The following is a 15,171-nucleotide window of genomic DNA, read 5'->3' as shown; positions in this document are numbered from 1 at the left end:
GCACTCTGTGCCCTGGGGGTGCAGAATCAGGTTGAGAAGCACCCAAGGACGCAATCAGCTGGGTCCAGAGTGAGGGGCATTCTCAAGGGCAAACGACTTGGCTTCTCCATCGGGTAATGGAATCAAACAAAGAAGGCAACCTCTATACTAAGGACACCTGAAGAGACATGGCGGTCAGTGCAGTACGTGGGCCCTACCCGGACGTGGACTCAACAAGCCACCTATGATGAAGTATTTTTGAGATAATCCAGGAAATTTGAATATGGACTGGGAACTAGTATGTGTGTGTGCCTGTGTGCATGTGGTAATGGCATTATGGTTCTGCTTATTAAAAGCATTACGGCTGCAGACGCCTGCTAAATGCACTGACTCATTCACACTCCCTTCTGGCCCTACTTGGTAATAACAGTGGGATGCTGTTAAGACCTGCAGAGGTCAGCGGCTTAGCCTTGAGCCAGAGTGCAACATTCTCCTGAGCCACCACCCCTGGTCTTGCCCCTTAGCCTCCTGCTAGCCTGTGAGCTCATGTGCCCTGTCCTGCTCACCTCACAGCCCAGCACAGGGCCTGGCACATGGGAGCCCGACACCTACACCACCAGCACTGTCCCCCCTCCGAGACACAGGGAACTCGCCATGAGGTCCCACCCAACCAGAGGAGGCCTTGGCCACTTCCATTCCAACATTTCCCACCTACTTAGCCAGAAGGAAAAAGGGAGTGTCCTCGAGGAGCTTCCATCCTTGATGGGTGTGATGGATAGGCTCATGGGGCAACTTGGCCAGGTGATGATGACCAGTTGTCTGGTCAAGCAAGCAATGGCCTAACCATTACTGCAAGGACGTTTGTGGCTTATTAATAAACCAGAAGGCTGGTTTATTAAATAATCAGTCAGTTGATTTCATCTGTGGCTGATTACCTAAAGGAAACAGTGTCTTCCACAATGAGAGAATTCAATCAGCTGGATTTAATCTAATCAGTTGAAGACTTTTAAGGGAGAAGAGAGAGAACTTTCACTTCTTCAGCCAGCCAGCCAGCCTCTACTGCGGAGTTCATAGAAGACCTTCATTGGAGTTGCCAGCTTGCTGCCTGACCTATGGAATTTGGACTCATGCATCCCCGCAGTTGCGTGAGGCACTTTTATAAAATCTCATGTTTACAGATATCTTCTATTGGTTCTGTTTCCTTAGAGAACCCTAACTAATACAGTGAGGAAATAAGATAGCCACACAAACAAAGGGAAAAGGGTAGCAAGACCACCAAAAATGCACAAGGGCTCATGAACGCTAAAAGGGAGTGTGAGATGATTTGGGGAATGGGTAAAGACCCTGGCATTTCTACTGGGTCCTGAACAGCAGGTAGGAAAGAGGCTAGGAGTGGGGTAGAGAGTATTCCAGGTGAAGGAACAGAACATGCAGATGCCCAGGGCCAGACATCACCCTAAGGAGCTGTACCTGTATTCTAGGGCCCTGGAGAACACCACAGGGTATGAAACGAGGGCCGCACCTGACAGGCAGAGGGCTGCAGAAAGAGCAATGGAGAGATGAGCAGGGGAAACCAGCCTGAAGCCGGCACAGCCCAAGGTGGGTCCCATGGCCAGGCAAACCTGAGCTGTAGCGGTTTTATTTCTTATCATAAATTAATAGGCTAGCATTCTGATTTATAAATACTGTAACAGTCCAGCACAGAGGGAAAAAAAAAAAACCTTTAACTGTGTAACTAGGTCAGCAGCAATGGGCAATGGGAAAAGGCCTGATGCATAGAACACCTGACAACTGCTGGAAAATGAGATGGAATTGTCAGGGCTTGGCTTTAGTCTTACAAGTAAGTTGAAAGAATTTTATTTTAAGGGCAGAGTGGTAAAATTCCATGTATTGGTCAGGGTTCTCCAGGAAAACAGAATGGACAAGAGACAGATAGATAGAGATACGCAAGTATGTAAATATTATGGGACTTATAATTGGAATTGGCTCACAATCCCACATGGGGATAGGCAAGTCCAAATTCCATACGGCAGGCTGCAAGTTGAGAACTCCAATGAAAGTTTCGATGAATTCCCCAGGAGAAGCTGGCTGGCTGAAGTGGAGATAGAAACTCTTTCTGACTGCCGAAATCCTCAGTTCTCCCTTTAAGACCTTCAATTGATTGGATGTGACTTCTCTCATTGTTGGAGTCCATTTCCTTTGTTGATGGTGGATGTAATCAGCCATAGAGGCAACCAACTGACTGATGATTTCAATCCCCAAAATATCCTCACACTAACCATCAGGCCAGTGCTTACTTGACCCAACAACTGGGCACCATAACCTAACCAAGATGACACATCAACTTAACTGTCACACCCCATGATAAGATAAGCCAATCAGGGACAGGGAGAAGGGTCAAAACTTATTATTCAGAGTTTGGGGAAACAACTGGAAAAAATGTTTCCCAGGAGTGTCCTCTATCCTATGCCCTCCTGCCTCTCCAAATCCCCTGCCCACGCAGTCCTCCCTCACCTACCACCAGACGGGAGACATGTGGGCCTCAGGCCAACCCCCCTGGGCCCCCAACACCCACCCCCTAACCCACCCTTTGGTTTGGTAGCTGCAGAAGGGCACACCAGACACAACTGCAGGACAGGATATTGCCTCTTGTCAGCCCTGAAAGATGACTCGTATCACCTCCTGTGGCACCGCACCTGGCACCAGCAATCCATGGAACCCAGAGCACCGACTTCAGGAGCTGCCCCGGCCCCCACAGAGAGCGTCTGCCCGGTTCTCCTCAGACCCTGGCAACATCCGGCCGGCCTCTGTGCCCCCTGGACACAAACATCCCGGCCCCTGCACCCCCCTGACTGCTACAGGCTCCAAAGGTCCATCACCGCCAGCTTGCTCAGAAGTGGCCAGAATGAGGAAAAGCTATAAAAATGCCTGGAGACAAATAGCAACAAAAGTGTGTGCAGCTGACAGCATGAGGTGGAGAGAAAAGCACTGGGCTTGAAGGTCAGAAGTTTGGCTGCCACTTACTAGCCATGTGACAGGCCATTCCACCTCCTGAGGCCTCAGTTTCCACATCTGCAAAACGGGGGTCACCCTGCCCACCCTCAGGGAAAAACAAAATGAGGGAACACCAAGAAAGCACTCTGAAAAGCAGGCCAAACCCCGCGTAAGGATTTGGGTTTATCGTCTAGTGAGGGCCTTTTACAGGCTGTAATCAGCCCCGTGGGAGCAAGGTGGCCCAGGAACAAACAGCAATAACCTCTCCCAGGAGGTCTTCAGCACAAAGGGGGACTAAGGAGAAAGTGCCCCCCTCCCCAGTCTGCTCCTCATCCCCACAGTCACCCCAAAACATGGAGGACAAAACTCAGGGGTGCCTTCCCTTGCAAGCATCTCGGTTCAGACCCCACATTCTCAGGGAGATGAACAAAAAATATCTCCCAGTGGGAAAGTCGGCTGGTCACAGGTACACAACTGTGTGCTGAGAATGTTGTGTTTGGACTGACAAAAAAAGGGGAGAAGAAAATACATGAGGCATCTGCTTGTAAATGTACTAAATAACTTTGGGAGGTTACACAGAACTGGGTCTGTTGGTTGCCTCTGAGGAGCTGGTTTACTCAGGTCAGGGCAAGGGAACTTTTCCACTGCATACCCTTCTATACCTGTAGAGATTTGAGCTGCCTGATTTACTCAATAATAAATAAAATTTACATCGAAAGAAAAAAAGAAAGTCAGGCTGTTTTGCTGAGAGAGGCACACAGGAAACTAAGTTTGGCTCAGCTCCCTTCTGCTCCCTCTCCGGGCCAAGCCCCACCACACTCACCTCCCCTTCTGGAGCGGCAGTTTCCCCGCCTGGAACTCAGTCCCACCCACCCCGTTCACACCTCACCTGTCATTCGAGGCCCCACCTCCCTCAGGAAGCCCACCCTGATCACTCCCACACTGGCGAGCTCCCCCTTCTACAGCCCCTTCCTTCTCTCACACTTTTTATATGCTGCTTTATAGGTTAGTTACCCTTCCTGGATAAGTCTTGTCTCCAACACACTTTCACCCTTCTAAGGAAAGAGAGATACATTTTTGTTGTTGCTGCTTCCTCCATAGCCCTGATCTAGGCACAGGGGTTACCCAGTAACTGCTTCCTGGATAGTGAACCAAAGGAAAAAAAAAAAAGCAGCAAATGACTGCATTGCTGTAGGAGGAGAACTGGGTGGCTTAGAGTGTTCTGTCACCGTAAAACAAGCATGTGATGTCTCAGGAAAGGTCAGGAAGTCCTGTATCTGCTGACACCCCCAGCCCTGCTCCACTGCACAAGCCCAAGCGGAATGAGTCTCTCCAGGGCTGACGAGAGCCCGGGCCCCAGACAGAGCTTCCCAGGTGTCGCCCCCACTCCTCTCCAGCCCTGGCAGGATGAGGGGAAGGAGCACCTTGGTGGCAGTGACACCTCGCACCCTGAGACAGACATGACCAGGCAAAGAGTTACTGACCAAATGTGCTTCCCCCAGTAAAGCAAGGCTCACACATGAGAAGTGGGACCTGCTCACAACCAAGGCTCACACATGAGAAGTGGGACCTGCTCACAGAGCCGGCAAGCCTATGCCAAGATCTGTTTTGGGGAGGAGAGATGAAGCCTCAGGAGGGCAGCTGCTGAGCACCTGGCCCAGTGAAGAGCTGAACTGTGGGAGACACGGGGAAAACTGAGATAGGAACTACAGCATAGTGATCAAGGGCACAGGATCTGAAGCAAGACTGCCAGGGTTCAAATCCTGGCTCTATCGTTTACTATGTGCCTTTAGAAAAGTCACTTAACCTCTCTGTGCCTTGGTTTCCTCATCCATTAAACACAGTAACAGTACCTACACTCCGAGGGCTAATGTAAGTTAAGACCTTAGGACAGAGCCAGCACTTAGAAAGGGCTTAGTAAATGATACACCAGACCAAAAAACAAGATTTTAATAATCTACCAAAACAGAGTGCTATATGCTCCGGGTGTGGGAATTCAGAGAAGGCTGGTATGGCAGACAGGCTCTCCAATGGTCAACCCGACCAGTCTTTGGTGTTTGTCCCCTCCTCCAGGAGGCTTGCACCAACCAACACAGACCGCATGGACTCTGTCTGCCCTGAACATCTCCAGTGCTCCCTGCCTGGGCCTCCTAACACAGCACTTGGTGACACCCCATGGGTATCTGGGTATCTGGGTACCCCGTAGGTGTCTGTGTTCCTGACAAGACCACACTCTCCAGTGCATGCAGACTGGGATGCCCATATCCCCCACTCCTTTGAAACCCCTCCCCTCACCCAGTGGCCCACTCTTGCCTTTGTCCAGCAGGTACTTGAGTAATACCCTTCAAATCAGTCCTTGGAGGTCTGCGGGTGAGCCCCAAGGCCCCCACCCTCCTTGCCCCTCCCCTTCTTTCTAAAACCCCACAGGCACTTCCACAGAAACCTTGAGGTGCAGGCAGGACCTCAAATGCCATCTCTTCTTTACAACAAATCCTTACTGGGCTAAACAGGAAGCACACAGAGCCACACCTGCCACTAATGTGCCAAGTAACTGACAGCTTGTCATTCTCCCTCCTCCAGCCTCAGTTTCCACATTACACTCTCTTCTGTCTCTGGATTCCATGAGCAAGGGTCGTGCTTCCTCCGGGGGCCATGAGTAGGGGGTGGCCTCTGACACCCCTCCACCCTGGCCATGTGAGCTCCTCCTCTGAAGCACTGCCTCCTGCGCTCTCCACTTGCAGAGACCCCGGCATGACCGCCCATGCTCAGCTCCCCTCGCTGGCCACCATTGTTCCCGAGGGAAGAAATAACCTATGGGGTCCTCGACCAGCTCAGTAAGAGAAAAGGGACCAGACCCTTCCTGACAGGACTGCCAGTTGCATAAAGGACCCACACTGTGTATTTATTTTTATTGCTTGGCCGTGGGGAAGGGCAAAGCTTTTTCATGACTACATCATTCTGCAGCCGGCTGGCCCTGCACAAGGGAAAAAAAAAAAAAAAGACTACAAATTCCCATGGAGCCAAAGAGCACCTGTCATTGTGTTAATTATCTGTCCCGGAGCAAGGTGGGAAGGGCAAGGGAAACATCTGGCCTAGACCACTCATTTGGCAGAAACAAGCGCGTCACAGCACAAGAGCGGCTGCAATAACAGTGGGCAGCTCCATCGGATGGAAAGGACAGCCCTCAAGGTCACCCAGGATGGAGTCAGCACTGAGCAGTGCCTCATCTGTCCCCATGGCTGACAGGGAGGGGAGAACAGGGCAGAGGTCGGGCTGTGTCACAGGCCCCTCAACCCTCCTCGGGTGCCCACCGCGGGCTCAGGGCCATGGGCAGATGCAGAGGGAAGGGGCCGCTGCTGTGCCAAAGAGGAGCCGCCCAGTCTGACGGAGGAGTTGCTTCCTACCACCCCCCCAGACACAGCTCGAGCAACCCCAAATAAAAACTGCCCCATAACTAAGGGAGTTGGAGCCTCCCTGAGACCTAATGAATGGCTTCTGAATATAGCCGCACCCTTCCCTGGCAGCCAAAGCGGATTTCTCCAGCAGCCCCACAGGCCTTTCTAAGGCCAGGTCCGGGGCTGGAGCAGGATCACATCTGGATGGTGACCTGTGGAGGGAAGGCTATGGGGTCTCTCACACACACACACACACACCCCCTCTGTAATGCCAAAGCATCTGCAGTGACAGGCACACACACACACACACATACACACACCCTCTGTAATGCCAAAGCATCTGCAGTGACAGGCAGGCTGCCTGGAGGCTAAGGGTGGATGGAAGCCCTCAAAATAATCCCAATCTTAGGCCAACAGGCTGCATTTTCCCTCTGGCCCCTGCCTTCCAATGCCCCCCAAAACCCCCTCTTCAAGGAGGTCTCAGGCCACTGTGACTAGCCAGGCAGAAGGTTCTGGGTTTGGGCTTGGACCTACTTTCTCCCCAGCCACTGGCTTCCCAGAGGCCCTCCCATAAAACCAAAGGCACACAGGTCTGACAAGGGGCTGAAAGAGCCCCTGGGGTGGGCGTGGGGCAATCAGCACCTTGTCTGTGGTCAGACCACTTTTTAACCCTTTTAGATGAAAGGAGACAAACTGGTCCCAACCCAAACAAACCCATAAACTCGGCTTTCCCAAGGGGCCAGGCTCTAACCTTTAATCCAATAGGCGCAGGACAAGAGCTCCGTCCTCCATAGTCCAGGTCTTATAGTGGGAGCAGTTTTATTCCATATCAGGGCCAGGGGTCAGGTGGCTTGTGCCTTGCCCTTCCCCAAACACAGAGACTAGCATTCCTGGAGGGCAAAGACCAGGTCTCCCACCCAAAATGGCCTCACAGGTATATTCCTACTCAAAAAGGTTTGCTGCCGCTTCCTCTTCTTCCAAAAAGTTTAGGGCCATTCAACTGGAGGTGTGACCTACCTTGACACGCTGAAGGCCAGAAAAGCCCAAGTGACACATCTCACAGCATCACACCCCACTCTACAAGGAACAGAGGGAACCAACCCCCCAAACACACCCGGCCCCCATCTCTGGAGTCAGGGGTGCAGACACAGAGCCCTGCCACTAGAATGGAGGCTGGAGGTAAAAACCAGAAAGGAAATCAGGGAAGAAGAGTCTCAGGATTTTCAGACCCACAGGAACCATAATGACCCATGCATGGTTTTATTGGGGGGAAGAGGGTTATGATGAGTTTATTCATTTACTACATTAGTTTTTGTTTTGAGAACTCCCTCTTCAATTACTTGGAAGCCTCCAGTGAAATCCCTCACCTCAAAGTGTACCCCACTGGCCAAGGGCCTCCGGGCCAGTAGCCAGCATCTCACAAAGCTGGGCCCTGAGTGTGACTCCAGTACAAGTGTTTTCAGAGTTTGCCATGTGTCTGGAACTTTACAAAGCCTTTGGCAGTGTCTTATTTCATCTAGATGGCTCTTGGAATTATTATGACCTTTTTAAAATGAGGACATTGGTTAAGCAGCCTGCTTGCTAGTGAGAGACAGAACTGGAAGTCAAACCCAGTATTCAGGTTCTTAAACACCAGGCTGCCCGGCCTTCCCCATAGGCCAGGCACCACCCCAGGCCTGGCGGGGGACAGCTGCAGAGCTGCAGGCCCACCTGAGCCTAGCTTCACCACTGCAGGGGCCTCCCAAGCTCAGTCCCGGTTCTCCTGCCAGAAGGGTGGCAGGGGCAGAGGGCCAGCCCACCTCCTCAGGGGCTCTCACACTCAGGTGTGTGTTCTGCCACCTCCCGCCAGGAGTTTTCCCAGGCTCTAAGCTCTATATTTTCTCCCCTCATCACAGGAGAGGGTCTTCAAGGGCCAGGGCTTCTCCCAGACTACCAGGCATCCCTCTACAATCCCTTCCCTACTGCCCAATGGCCACCTCTACCACCACATCCAGGGACTGCCCTGGGTACTTTAACTGGCATTCTTACTTTATCGTTCATATCAACCCTGTCATAGTGGTAATTATCCCCATTTTACAGATGAGAAAACTGAGGCACCAAGAGTTTAAGTTGCCAAAGTGGCAGATTTAGGTCCAGAATCTGTTCCATGTAACTCCACAGCCTCCCCCCTTAGCCATGAGGCTGTCCTTCCCCAGTCAGGTTCTCTCTTGGTGACATGGAGTCCAGCTGCCTCCCAGACTCAGGTGGCTCCTGGAGGTACGGCAGTGGTCTTCCCTGGCAATGCCTTGTCCTCCCCACACTGGGCAAGGTACAGACTCAGTCTCAGCAACCCATGCCAGGTCAAGTGAGGCAAGCCAGGTGCTCCAGGAAATGCCACCCGTACTGGCCGCTGGAGCCAGAGGTGGGAGGTAGGGCACAGAGCCTGGGCAGCAGCCCTCACCCTGGAGCAGGCTGTCAGGGCCAGGTGAACTGGGGGCGAGGGCCGATTCACAGCCTTTCCCACTGCCCACCACAACCGGTCCTCCCCTCTTCTGCCCTCTCCAGGTTCTATAAATAACCTAGGACAATGCATCTGGAGGAAAGTACCATCAGGTTGGTGCTGAAAGATCCTTGTGGAAAAGATGACTTCCATAAAGGAATTAAGGCTCCAACTCAGATCAAAGGATGGCATTCAAATTCCCCAAGAGGGACTATCCTTGGCTGAAAACAGGCCCACATGGGCCTCCAGGCACAGCCAGCTCAGCAAAGAAGGATCCAGAAGCCTAGAGGAAAGCAAGGGCAGGAACTGAAAAAGTCAGTGACCTCAGAGAAATCTCTCCCCACACCCAGAGACTTGTTGGGGGAGGAAGGGAGCCAGATGCATCATGTGCCCACCTCCAGGACTGGGGAAGGGGTGGAGTGAATTTGGGGACTGGCAGCTCTTCTGAGAAAGAAAAGGTTAAGAGATCCAGGGGAGCCCTTTCAGCCCCACCCCTACCCCCTTGGGCTCGGTGAGCCAGGAAGGAGGGAGAAGACCAAGAAGGGGAGGAAAAAAACAAAACAAGGGCCAAACTATGCCACATGATCCCAGGCCCAGCAACCAAACAGCAAGTCATGAGGGAAGGAGGGGAGCAGGTCTGGGGAGGGGGAGATGCAATCAGGTCACAGCCCTGCTGGGAACCTGCCCTGTACCCACCCTGCTTCCCACCGCATGCCTTGGAGCCAGCCAAGAAGCCCTCCCTACTCATATTTTGAAAAACGTTCAAGGTCAGATCCTTTTCTACCTAAGTCCTGGCTTCATTCTGGTCTGCATCCGCTCAGCCTTCCCCCCACCACACACACACACACACATCTCCCCAGCAAGCCTTCCTGAAGTTACCAGGTTGGATGCTATTGCACTCAGGCAAACTTTTCCAGTACCTCTCCCACCCCTTCACATGGGGCAAATCTTTGCCCCAATTCCCAGCCCACGGGGGGCCCCAGGGAAGCTGTCACTCCCCTTTAGCCACTTGAGGTATCCACAGCAAGTTGTCAGCCCCGGACACTGGCTTCCAGATCCCGCCCAAACCCAAAACAGGAAATGGGGCTCCAAGCCTGAAGCCTTGATCTCAGCACAGAGAAGGTTAAACGCTGCCAAAATAAATGATTTAAGAACCCAGGGGCCCTTTTAGGTGGAAATGACCAGAAGACACTCTGTTTTACTTTAACCACGTCCCTGCCTCGGGCAGGGCTCCTAAAGGCTGAGGAAAGTTTCCTTTCTTTACTCAGGAGATTCTCCTGTCCTCACATCAAGGGCCTGGAGGGGCAGGGTCCACAGAGCATATCTGGGACAAGAAGCAAGCAAGGGGCAGATGGTCTCCGTGACCTCTAGACTTGGTGGGGGCGCCTCCACTAAACCGCCCTAGAGGCCAGCTCCACACCTTCCCTCCCCCCAGGGGGAGGCACAGTCCCGAGGAGAGGTGGAGAGGGAAAAGAGGCCAGGAGGCCCAAATAATGGCCCCAAGAATTCCCTTCTTGAGGTTCCCACAGCCCAAGAGCTCCTAGACCCTACTTTTAAACTTGATAATCTACTCTCATTGCTTGACCCACACCCACACTTCCCCCGGGCCTTCAAGAGTCCACCAGTGGCCAAGCCCTGCACAATGCACGTTTGGGGGAGCCAGAAGCAGGCCCCCGAAACGCGAAGAATCAACTTGTCCGTTTACGCCCTTGAGCGCGAGGCCTGGGGCGCAGCGCCCCGGCCTAGGTTCGGGGTCGTGCACCACCACCCCCAGACCCGCCGGGTTAGGCCTTTAACCGTTTCCGCACCCACCCACCCCCGCATCCCCTACTCACTGCGTGTGCTGGGCGCGGCCTGCACCGAAGACCTCGTCCAGCGCCACGGTGGCCTGGCCCAGGAACTTGTCGACGCCGATGAGCGAGCGGTGCATGGTGGTGAGTACCAGCTCGCAGGCGGCGGCGGGGCCCGCGGCCCAGGGGGCCGGGCCCGCATCGGCCTCCTGCGCCCGCAGCAGGCCATCCAGAGCGCCTGGCGGCAGCTCGAAAGAACACTCCTCACGCCACTCGGGGCAGCCCGTCGTCTTCTCCACCACCGATGTGCTGTACTTCTCGCGGCCCACCTGGATCACGGTGTACGCGTCGCTGGTGCTTCCCGCGCCCGAGCTCCTGCCCCGGAGCCCGCGGGCCCGCAGCACCGTCACCTGGACGTGTGTGGGCAGCCAGCGGGTGGGCCCCGCCGCCGGCTCGGCGTCCCGCACCAGGGCCATGACTGGGGAAGCGGCGGCGGGCGAAGGCAGGCCGAACCCGGCGCAGACGCGGGGCCCGAGTGAGTAACTTGGCAGCGGCGGAGGACAGTCAAGAGCCGGCTCGGAGCGCCGCCGCCGCCGCCAGCCCGCACACCCGGCCGCCGCAGCTGCGGGCTGGGCTGGGTCGAGCCGGCCGCCGCCTCCCGGCCTCCCCGGCCGCCGGCCGCGCAACGACGTCAGCGCCCCGCCCCGCGGCCCCAGACCCGCGCGGCGGTGCAGCAGCGCTGCGGGGGCGCGGCCCGCTGCCCTCGGGATCCAGCCCCGCCCGCGCGAGACCCGCCCCAAGGAGGAGGGGGCGGGGCGCGCGGCCTCTGCAGAGGGGTGGGCGGGCCTCCCGCGTTGGCCACGCCCCTTCCCCGCCCCCTGGCTGGCGTCCGGCTAGGGGGCGCACGGCTGGGGTCTCCGCGAAAGCTCGCCTGGACTCGGGGTCGCGTGATACCCTCAGCACAGTGTGAAATGCCCGCTTCGCGCCTCTGGACCAATCCCGGTTCTTCCTTGAAAATGTCCCCGCGCCGGAAAGCCCACCTGCCCTAAGGCAGCCCCAGACCGCCCCAACGGGACGGTCACCCCCCTTGGCGCGGGCATGCCGGGACGATGCGGGGCCTGGCTGCACCCCTTCATCTCCGGCCGCGTTCTCCCCCTCGCCTCCCACCCCTGCCCGGGAAAATTCCGGAGTTAAACCAGAAGCGATTCCCGCCCCGCCACGTGACGGCTCGCGACCTGGAAGCGGGTGAGCGGCCGCCGCCCCCATCCCCCACGTGCGGGAGGGGAGCCGGGATGCGGCGAGGCTGCAGCGCGCGAGGTCGAAGAGCCGGGCTCGCCCTCCCCGGACACTGCGGCGGAGAGCCGAGTGATGAATAAATGAGTAACCACATCAATATTTAAGTATTCATTGCGAGCGCTGGGCTCCTGCGTCACGGGTTGGGAGAAATTATAAGCTCTGGTGGGGGGTTTAAACAATTAGTTCCACCCATTAAGTGCCTACTATGTGCGAGCCCTGGTGTTACCTGCACACTTGGTTTATTATTGATAATGTTAACAATGTCTAATAATTATAGATGCTGAATTTCGGCCATCGCTGGTCCGTGTGCTTTACATGCGTTACCTCATTTTATCCCTGAGCAACCATGCAGATGTTTTTATCCCTATTTTCCGTAAGATAAACTTGCAGTTTTTGAAAGGTTAACTAACTTAGACAAGGTCCTTAACAGATAGAGGTGGGATGTGAATCAACAGCTGACCCCAGACCTATACTTTTTTAATTTTCAGAGCTTGTACTTTTTAAAAATAACTTTGAAATAAGATGTAATACACACACCCTTGCCTTAAAAAAATCAAATAGAGCAGAAGGGCTTGTGATGAAAAGTAGTTGTAGCCATTAGTGTTTTCAGATCTGGTCGTTACCTTCATATCTCTACATAAAATGCTTACACAGCTGTGTCTAGATTTATCAGGTCTCGCCATTATCTGTTGCCTTCCTGCTATGATAGATAATGATTTAACTCACTCATCCATTTCCCTCCCCCAAGCTTGTACAGTTATACTCCTATTTTTAGTTCCTCTATTGGATACCTTAATAATGGAAATTTTTATTTCTTCCTGGGGAGTACTCCTTGACTTCCTACACTGGAAGAGGAGAATGCCAAAATCCCCATCCCCCAACCTATGTCCTCCACCAGGAATATGGATGTAGGAAATACCAGACAGAGGAGACCCACAGCGGCACATTCACCAGAGGCCCAATTCTGGCAGCCTCCCACCCTAACCCTACAATCACATAAGGTTTGGGGAAGCCCTGGGCACTCAGCCTCAGGACACAGCGTCCCTGCGGACAGCCTGGCTTTGGAGATAGCTAGATCTGCCTATGGATCTTCGCTCTGCCACACAGCAGCTATGAATCCCAAAGTTTAAGCCAGCTCCCTAACCTCTCTGGCCTTGTTTCCTCATCTGGAAAATGGGGATAATGATTCTTATCTCAAACAGTTGCCGGGAAGATTACATGTGAAAATATTGGAGAAGATCATAACTGATCCCAAGGTATGTGAACGTCAAATACAGCTTTTCCTTCTGATTATAAAAGTAATTTGGTAAATATAGAAAAAAATAAAGGAAATAAAAATCATAATCCTACCATCCAGAAATAAACACTAGCATTTTGTTGTATTTCTTTCCAATCTTTCTCCTATGCTATACCTTGTTGTTTTGTATACATTATGGTTGTGAGAGAACTATAGTATAAGGGTTGTCATTTACTTAATTTGTATTATCTCATTTACCTGTGACAGCTACCAGTTAAGGCAGAAGCTACTGCTACCCTCAGTTTCACTGATGAGGAAACAGAGGCAGAGAGTTTGGTTAATTTTCTCTAAGTCTCCAACCGGAAAATAGCAGAGGTTCTTGAACCCAGCTGAGTGACTACTGCCCGCTGCCCTCTGTGCTCACACCAGAATTTACCACTCATGCTTGCTGTTATTAGTCTTTTAGGCCCTACATCCATGTGAAGTCAATTAAGCAGAAAGTGTTGTCATACCCATTTTACAGATGAAGAAATTGGAGTACAGAAAGGTCACAGTCAGGTTTCACAGTCAGGATGAAGCCATCTCTCAGCTCACTTTATTAATGAAGTCCCCAAAGGCTTTTCAAATGAAGATGTTGTTACCAAACTTCAATTAACACACATTTGTTTCTTCCTTTAATGATTCTGTTTCACCTGCCTCTGGCTCTCCAACATGTCTGACCTTCCACCACTACCACCACCTCACTTCATGCTAAGTACAGGCTCCAGGGAAAGGACAAAAGAGAATTTGCCTTCTTTTAGTACATATACACTTCCAAGTGGTGTTCTGGTGCTTTACAAGTTATTTTACTTACTCCCTACAGCAACCCACGATGTAAGCATTATTGTAACCAAATGGGATTAGGTTTACGTCAGGAAATGGGTACTCAGTAACTTGCCCAGGGGGTCTCAAGGAGTAAGAGACCTTCTAGCCTCATATTTCTGCCACTACCTGCTTGGGGCCTCCCTCTGAGAAGTAGTTCTCAAACTTGAGCCTGTGTCAGAATCACTCCGAGGGCTTGTTAAGACCCTAAGGATTGGGCTCTACGCCGTAGTTTCTGGAATTCTTAACAGGGGTTCCCAGGTGTTGCTGGGTCTAGGTTCTGCTCTTGAGAACAGTCTAGAGACCAGGTCAGAGGGCGCCGGAAACGGTAGGCCTGGCCCTGGGGAGAGGCGCCAGGCAAGGGGCTGCGGGGCTGCAGGGTTTCGGGGCAGGGAGGGAAGTTCTGGATGAGCATCTCCGCCTCACTTTCTCCTTCCCCTGCCCTCCAAACTCCGGCTTCCTGCTGGCCCAGGTCAGGGGCTGTAGGGATGGTAGCGAAGCCAGGCAGGGCTGACCAGCAGGCAACTTGGCTCTTGGAGGGAAACGCGGGGGAGGTACCTTAGCTGGAAAGGACTTTGGAAGTCCTCAGCTTTTCTCTCATCCTCCACCATCGAGTAAAAGCAGCAGCTACAAAGACACTGAGATATTAGCCATCTAGAGTTTTGTTTCTTCTCTATGAGACCACCCCGCCCCTGCAGCCTGCTGTAAGGGTTAGAAACCCCAAAAGCGTCAGCTTCTTCCCCGGGTCCCAGGGCTGGGTGAGCTCAGTGCCTTCCTGGGTCTCTCCAGTCCATTAGGGACAGTTCTTGCACTGAAAGGTAAAATTACTGTGTAATTTCCACTCGTTGCTTCCCTCTGCAGTACCGGACAAGCCCAGACCCTCTTCCACCTAGGCACTTCAAATATATTTGCCTGGACCCTCAGGCAACATTTCTTCCCGTGAGTCGCCTCTCCTTTCCGTGACTGTTTTCTAGACCCCTCAACACAGAAGAGTCCTAGAGCCCAGGTTCAAACCTGGTGCCACCACTCATTGGCTGTATGAGCTTGTGCAAATTAATGAACCGCTCTGAGTCTCAGTTCCACATCTAAAAATGGGCCTAATAATAGGATATTACCTCATAGGGTTGGTATGAGCTTGAT

The 15,171-nt window shown here is 53.1% G+C and overlaps 1 protein-coding gene across 3 annotated transcripts in view; it reads right to left on the bottom strand.

The window, feature by feature from the left end:
- RAB11FIP5 (RAB11 family interacting protein 5) overlaps positions 1-11,734 on the bottom strand; it is a 39,059-nt gene extending 27,325 nt beyond the window's left edge. The window contains exon 1 of one of the 3 annotated variants that reach the window (XM_037806933.1): positions 10,683-11,734. In XM_037806933.1, the coding sequence (XP_037662861.1) occupies positions 10,683-11,113 (431 nt within the window). In that variant the 5' untranslated portion in view covers positions 11,114-11,734. The remainder of the gene's footprint in view (positions 1-10,682) is intronic. The other 2 variants (XM_037806934.1, XM_037806935.1) reach the window with 2 other exon arrangements.
- Between the last annotated feature and the right edge of the window lie 3,437 nt (positions 11,735-15,171).

The sequence above is a fragment of the Choloepus didactylus genome, chromosome 17 (genome assembly GCF_015220235.1).
Source record: "Choloepus didactylus isolate mChoDid1 chromosome 17, mChoDid1.pri, whole genome shotgun sequence".
Classification (NCBI taxonomy): Eukaryota; Metazoa; Chordata; class Mammalia; order Pilosa; family Megalonychidae; genus Choloepus; species Choloepus didactylus.
Note: the sequence above shows the minus strand (reverse complement) of the source record. Positions and strands in the feature narration are given on the sequence as shown.